Genomic DNA, 7,779 nt, shown 5'->3' with positions numbered 1-7,779 from the left:
GGATCAGGCGGATCCCAATCAAACCAAAAGATCAAGCCGGTTTGCATCAATTGGCCAAACTGACATCATTTAAGGAAAGTCTTCAACCAATTCAACTTGGTTCGACCCAGGGCTATCTGTGGGAACCAGGAGATACTCTAGACCATTCAGGAGACATCCAAGACGTCCTCAGCTGGACCAGCACCCAGCAGATCAGGCGGATCTCTCTCCTCATCAACCTTCCATATTTGGCAACATCTACACTAAATGCTTTGGAGAAGTTTCTACAGATTTTTGCCCAAGACCAACGGCCATATTCTCTTTTACTGAGGCCAAGGAGTATTTCAGGAAGGCTTGAAGATCATGGCCACGTCCAGAAGCTATCAAGATACAAGTCTTCACAAGTTTCTCTTTTGGAAGGAAGCAAATCAAGCCTAACGGCTATATTCCATGGAGTCATCAAAGCCTTTGCTCCCAAGACTTTAAGTTCAAGTTATTTTGTTTCCTTTTATCATTTTATGACTGTTAGAGTCTGTCCTTGTCGAGCCTATAAAGCTCTAGTCTTTGCTTCATTGTAAATTACCCATTTTTGAAAGTAATAAGAATTATTCAGTTTTCTAGTTTTCTTAAAACTATTGTTCTAAGTCTTTTGAGTTTGTGTGAAGCAGCTCCAAAGCACCTTGACTTATCAAGGCTCCTTTCCATAGAGTCTTGTGGCGTCCTCAATCCCCCATCCTTCCACTCCAATTCGTTTGCCAAGCTTGAGAGAGACATCAGTCCAGCAAGCAAAGCACCACCTCAATCCACTTCAATCATCTTTTGATCAAGCTGAGAGTGTTACACAACCAGCAGCTTGATTCCATCCTATCTATCTTTATTTATCTTGTTTTATCATATTAGAAATCATATCTCATTTGTTTTTGCATTTGTTTTCAGGTTCATAACTTGCATTCCATCATATCGCCCATCCGATCATCTCTTTGGTCGACCCATCCAAGCTTCCATCATCCATCTTGCCCACCCTGAATCCCAGCCTGCAACATTTGGTATCAGAGCTTAAGCTCCTGAATCAGGTCCATTCTATCCTTGCATCATTCATCTTGTTTGCATTTGTTTTTCCATTTATAAATAAAAAAAAAAAACTGTTTTTGCATTTTTGTGTTCTTTGTTCATCATAAATTGAAAACCCATAAAGAGTTGAGATAGGAGACGACCTGTTGTCTAGTTTGATTCATTTCATCCATAAAAAGAAAAGAAAAACGTGTTTGCATTCATTCCCCAGCTCCACTTTCCATTTTTAGATTTTGTGCATTCATTTCAAAAAAAAAAAAAAGATCTGCATTTTCATAGTTGTTTCTTGCTTTAAAAAAAATAAATAAAAAGTTATACCATTTTTAATTTTGTGCTTACCATATTTGTTTCAAAAGTTTGTTATTTGCATTCAAAAAAAAAAAAATCATTCAGCTTAGTTTATATCATTTTGGGGTCAAGTATACATTTTAGTTTCCATTTCCGGTGTTTTTGCATTTCATCTTAAGAAAATTCAAAAAAAAAAATCAGTGTGAGTTTAATTTCCATATTTTCTTCCCATTTTTGTTTCTTTTCATACCATATTGTTTAATTTCGAAATTGCATTCAGAAAACCAAAAGAAAAATCATTTTAGTATAGTTACTTCATTTCGGTTCATAATTGCATATTTTCTCGGTTTAGTTAAATTTGCATTTGTTTTATTTTGGTTAGACCAAAACTTTCCATACCTTCACTTTTTCTTTGAGATTGTTTTCAGGAAGCAATGGAGGAGGAGAGACACGGCCAAAACCTAAGGGCCACCTTGAGCCAACAGTCCGCAGCTCTACAACAGCTCCAAATTAAGATTGCTCAATTGGAGAAAAGAAATCAGGCACAAGGCCAACGTCCACATGAAGGAGAAAGGAGATTTGGAAATGTACCAGGGGCAGTCTATGTCGAGCCCAAGCCACCAGATCCTTCAAGGATCAATCAAACTCCAACTTCTAAAACCCACAACCCTTATGTTGTTAATTCTCGGTTTGATTATAACTCTTTTGCTGATAAAGTTGAACTCTTTAAATTTTCAGGAAAAAGAGGTTATCTAAGATGGGAGAGGAACCTTGATGAATGGTTTCACTACAACAACATCCTGAGGAAAGAGAGGCTAGCTTATGCCATTGATCAACTAAAAGATGATGCTTTTAAATGGTGGGTACAAGAAGAGGATGATAGATGGTTTTACAAGGAGCCAGCTATCAAAACGTGGAGAGCTCTTAAGGAAGTCATGAGGGATAGATTTGCACCAGATTATACAAGGTCTGAAATCCAGAAACTATATCCAAGGAGATATCCAACTCATGGTTCCAAAGAAGCAAGGAAAATTGTGGAACAAGAAGTTCAAAGAGTCTTGCCTAAAGAAGCCAACTTTCAGCCAAACCAGGGGCACGCCATTGTCCACTGTTTAGAGCAGGAGAGTGACATCGCAAAGGTCAGGAAGATGAGTACAAGTATCGGCCAAAACACTTTGATCAGGTCCAAAGACAAACCAGAGCAAGTTATTGTCCAAGTAAAGGCTAAGGTAAGTCCTATACATGATAAATCTTTTCATAAATCATCTACCACTTGTATGATGCACTTGTCTTTGTCCAAGAGTGTTATTACAGGTCTAAAGGAGCCTAGGTACATAGAAGAAGAGGCGCCAGGCACAAACCTTCCAATGGACCAGAAGGAAGCTCAAAGCACAAAGCAATCAAAGTTGCTTAATAAACCAAAACCAGTGATCCAAGTATCAAACCAAGGTAAGTGTCTAACACCACCTTTAGATACTGGTTTAAACATTTATATTCTTGGTACAGGGATACCAGATGAGAGCCATATGCTTACTGGAGTTCCAAGTGCCGAACCAGATCATGAGCTCAATCAAAATCCACACCATAAGTGGAAACCGAAATCTGAACAATGTACTGTTCAAGTGCCAAAATCTGAGGTAAAATTCACTTTAAACCAGAATGTTTTTATTGATTCTATGACAAGATTAATGCACTTGTCTTGTCCAAGGAAAAGTGAAATTGGTACAGGAAAGCAAGGTTACTACAAGGCAAACAAAGAACAAGAAGTTCTTACTGCCACATTTGACATTAAGGTTAATTGTTCTATGTTTTCTTCAGTTTATAAATCCCTATACTTTGGTATAATACACTTGTCTTTGCCAAGATGTTTTGATCCAGGGATAAGTCAAGAAGAACATAAAAACCAAGCTGAGCTATCACAAGAAGATGGTTATACCAACCAAGGTAAACATTTGCAAGAAAGGCAGCCATCTAACCAAATCTGTCCAAAGAAGAATATCATTCTTCATCAAGCTGATGCACCCAAGGTAAATTCGACCATAACAAATTCTGTTCATGAAATTCCAGTATCAGATATAATTCACTTGGTCTTTGTCCAGAATGTTGAAAAATTTTCAGGTTGCAAAGAAGAAAGCTTCAAAGAAATCCCACCGGATAATCTTTTGTTGCTAGGAGGATCAAACCCAAAGATGGCCAGAGCTGAGCCTGCTAGGAGTATGAAGGACCATCTGCTGAAGAAGAGAAGCAATGCAAATGTCCATAGCAGAGGCGTGATCCTATCCTATTTGCTGAAAGAAGAGCCACCTGATGAACAATCCATCCCCAAACCAAAACAATATCAAGGTAAGACCTTAGAATCTCAGAAGAGTATGAAAGCTGACTTGCTCTATCTTGGTGCAGGTTATACAGTTTCGAGGTCGAAACCTTTTCAAGGAGGAGGGAATGTTGCGGCCAGCAATTCATCAGCTGAACCAGAGGTCGACCCAACACCCTACTCAACCAGCCAAGGCGCCAACCAGGACATACGTGCACTAAAAATGCCGTATCTTACAAACCAGGAGGGTTTAAATCACGAGGATAATATTTATGGATTCTACACTCAAGAAGGAGTCCAGGCCAATTGGAATCTGCCCAAAATATTCACGGAGCAAGAAGTTATGAATTTTACAATTCAGAGGTTTCTCAGCCCGTCCATCTGCGAGTATGCGACTTTAGAAGAGGATTCAAGCCCAAAGAAGAAGCGGCCTGAACCAAAACCGATCATAGGAGTCAAGAGGAGTTTATTAGCTTTCCAGAAAGCCCAAGATCTCGAGAAATGGTCAAGGATTTTGGAAGATATGATCAATTTCCCAAAACCGGCCAAACCAGCTCTACACTTGCCTTATTTGGAAGATCCGGGTTTCACATCGAACCAACCTCAAGAATGGCAACCAGGAGACCTTCTAAGTCATTCAGAGGCACTCTACAGCATCATAGAAAGCACCATGCCACACTGGATCAGGCGGATCCCAATCAAACCAAAAGATCAAGCCGGTTTGCATCAATTGGCCAAACTGACATCATTTAAGGAAAGTCTTCAACCAATTCAACTTGGTTCGACCCAGGGCTATCTGTGGGAACCAGGAGATACTCTAGACCATTCAGGAGACATCCAAGACGTCCTCAGCTGGACCAGCACCCAGCAGATCAGGCGGATCTCTCTCCTCATCAACCTTCCATATTTGGCAACATCTACACTAAATGCTTTGGAGAAGTTTCTACAGATTTTTGCCCAAGACCAACGGCCATATTCTCTTTTACTGAGGCCAAGGAGTATTTCAGGAAGGCTTGAAGATCATGGCCACGTCCAGAAGCTATCAAGATACAAGTCTTCACAAGTTTCTCTTTTGGAAGGAAGCAAATCAAGCCTAACGGCTATATTCCATGGAGTCATCAAAGCCTTTGCTCCCAAGACTTTAAGTTCAAGTTATTTTGTTTCCTTTTATCATTTTATGACTGTTAGAGTCTGTCCTTGTCGAGCCTATAAAGCTCTAGTCTTTGCTTCATTGTAAATTACCCATTTTTGAAAGTAATAAGAATTATTCAGTTTTCTAGTTTTCTTAAAACTATTGTTCTAAGTCTTTTGAGTTTGTGTGAAGCAGCTCCAAAGCACCTTGACTTATCAAGGCTCCTTTCCATAGAGTCTTGTGGCGTCCTCAATCCCCCATCCTTCCACTCCAATTCGTTTGCCAAGCTTGAGAGAGACATCAGTCCAGCAAGCAAAGCACCACCTCAATCCACTTCAATCATCTTTTGATCAAGCTGAGAGTGTTACACAACCAGCAGCTTGATTCCATCCTATCTATCTTTATTTATCTTGTTTTATCATATTAGAAATCATATCTCATTTGTTTTTGCATTTGTTTTCAGGTTCATAACTTGCATTCCATCATATCGCCCATCCGATCATCTCTTTGGTCGACCCATCCAAGCTTCCATCATCCATCTTGCCCACCCTGAATCTCAGCCTGCAACAGACACCCACGGACTTCCTGTGCGTACTGAACAGACAGCCCACGTGGGCCAAAATGATCCGAACAATCCACGGGAAGGGTCAGCGTGCTGAGTCAAGGACCAATGTTCTGATATGTGTACTGATAACAGCCACAGACGTTCTGTGTGTGCTGACGGACACACACGGACACACACAGACAGCCACAGACGTCCTGTGCGTGCTGATGGACACACATGGACGTCCTGTGTGTGCTGACGGACACCCAAAGACGTCCTGTGTGTACTGAACAGACAGCCCACGTGGGCCAAAATCACCCGAACAGTCCACGGGAAGGGCCAGCGTGCTGTGTCCAAGGACCAGCATGCTGATATGTGTACTGATGGACAGCCACAGATGTCCTGTGTGTGCTGACGGTCACAGACGGACACACACGGATAGCCACGGACGTCCTGTGTGTGCTGACGAACAGCCACAGACATCCTGTGTGTGCTGACAAACAGCCACAGACGTCCTGTATGTGCTGGCGGACACCCACGGACGTCTTGTGTGTACTGAAAAGACCGCCCAGGTGGGCCCAAATCACCCAAACTGTCCATGGGATGGGCCAGCGTGCAGATTCCAAGGACCAGCGTGCTGATATGTGTACTGATGGACAGCCACGGACGTCCTGTGTGTGATGACGGACACCCACAGACAGCCACGGACGTCCTGTGTGTGCTGGCGGAGACCCACGGACATCCTGTGTGTACTGAACAGACAGCCCACGTGGGCCAAAATCACCCGAACAGTCCACGGGAAGGTTCAGCGTGCTGAGTCCAAGGACCAACGTGCTGATATTTGTACTGATGGACAGCCACGGACGCCCTGTGTGGTGACGGACATACACGGACAGCCACGGACGTCCTGTGTGTGCTGACGGATGCACACGAACGTCCTATGTCTACTGATGGACACCCACAGACGTCCTGTGTGTACTGAACAGACTGCCCGCGTGGGCCAAAATCGTCCGAATAGTCCACGGGAAGGGCCAGCATGCTGAGTCCATGGACCAGCGTGCTGATATGTTTACTAATGGACAGCCACAAACGTCATGTGTGTGCTGACAGACATACACGGACAGCCACGGATGTCCTGTGTGTGCTGAAGGACAGCCACGGACATCCTGTGTGTGCTGGCGGACACCCACGAACGTCTTGTGTGTACTGAACAGACATCCCACGTGGGCAAAAATCACCCAAACAGTCCACGGTAAGGGTCAGCGTGCGGAGTCCAAGGACCAACGTGCTTATATGTGTACTGATTGACAGCCACAGACGTCCTGTGTGTGCTGACGGACACACACGGACGTCCTGTGTGTGCTGACGGACACACACGGACGTCCTGTGTGTGCTGACGGACACACAGGGACACACACGGACGTCCTGTGCGTATTGACAGACACACACGGAAATCCTGTGTGTGCTGATGGACACACACGGACGTCCTGTGTGTGCTGACGAACAGCCACGGACAGCCACGGACGTCCTGTGTGTGCTGGTGGACACCCACGGACACACACAGTCATACACGGACAGCCACAGACGTACTGTGTGTTCTGACGGACAGCCACATACAGCCACAGACATCATGTGTGTGTTGGTGGACACCCACGGCCGTCCTGTGTGTACTGAACAGACAGCCCACGTGGGCCAAAATCCGCCAGCGTGCTGAGTCCAAGGACTAACGTGCTGATATGTGTACATATGGACCGCCACAGACGCCCTTTGTGTGCTGACGGACACATACGGACACACACAGACAGCCACAGACGTCCTGTGCGTGCTGACGGACACACACGGACGTCCTGTGTGTGCTGACGGACACCCAAAGATGTCCTGTGTGTACTGAACAGACAGCCCACGTGGGCCAAAATCACCCGAACAGTCCACGGGAAGGGCCAGCGTGCTGTGTCCAAGGACCAGCATGCAGATATGTGTACTGATGGACAGCCACATACGTCCTGTGTGTGCTGACGGTCACAGACGGACACACACGGATAGCCACGGACGTCCTGTGTGTGCTGACGAACAGCCACAGACATCCTGTGTGTGCTGACAAACAGCCACGGGCGTCATGTATGTGCTGGCGGACACCCACGGACGTCTTGTGTGTACTGAACAGACAGCCCACATGGGCCAAAATCACCCAAACAGTCCATGGGATGGGCCAGCGTACTGATTCCAAGGACCAGCGTGCTGATATGTGTACTGATGGACAGCCACAGACGTCCTGTGTCTACTGACGGACACACACGGACAGCCACGGACGTCCTGTGTGTGCTGACGGACACCCACGGACAGCCACGGACGTCCTGTGTGTGCTGGCGGACACCCACGGACGTCCTGTGTGTACTGAACAGACAGCCCACGTGGGCCAAAATCACCCAAACAGTCCATGGGAAGGTTCAG

At 45.0% G+C, this 7,779-nt stretch overlaps 1 protein-coding gene across 1 annotated transcript; it reads left to right on the top strand.

Annotated features, from left to right (window-relative positions):
• The first annotated feature begins 921 nt into the window (after window positions 1–921).
• Window positions 922–4,976, top strand: LOC117130512. The gene is made up of 2 exons (XM_033283321.1): window positions 922–2,787; window positions 2,845–4,976. The coding sequence occupies exons 1-2, from the start codon at window positions 1,773–1,775 to the stop codon at window positions 4,887–4,889; spliced, it is 3,060 nt and encodes a 1,019-aa protein (XP_033139212.1). The 5' UTR covers window positions 922–1,772; the 3' UTR covers window positions 4,890–4,976.
• Window positions 4,977–7,779: the final 2,803 nt, after the last annotated feature.

Source organism: Brassica rapa, unplaced genomic scaffold (assembly GCF_000309985.2).
Source record: "Brassica rapa cultivar Chiifu-401-42 unplaced genomic scaffold, CAAS_Brap_v3.01 Scaffold0523, whole genome shotgun sequence".
Lineage (NCBI taxonomy): Eukaryota > Viridiplantae > Streptophyta > Magnoliopsida > Brassicales > Brassicaceae > Brassica > Brassica rapa.
The sequence above is the reverse complement of the archived record's forward strand: the minus strand, read 5'-3'. Positions and strand labels throughout refer to the sequence as shown.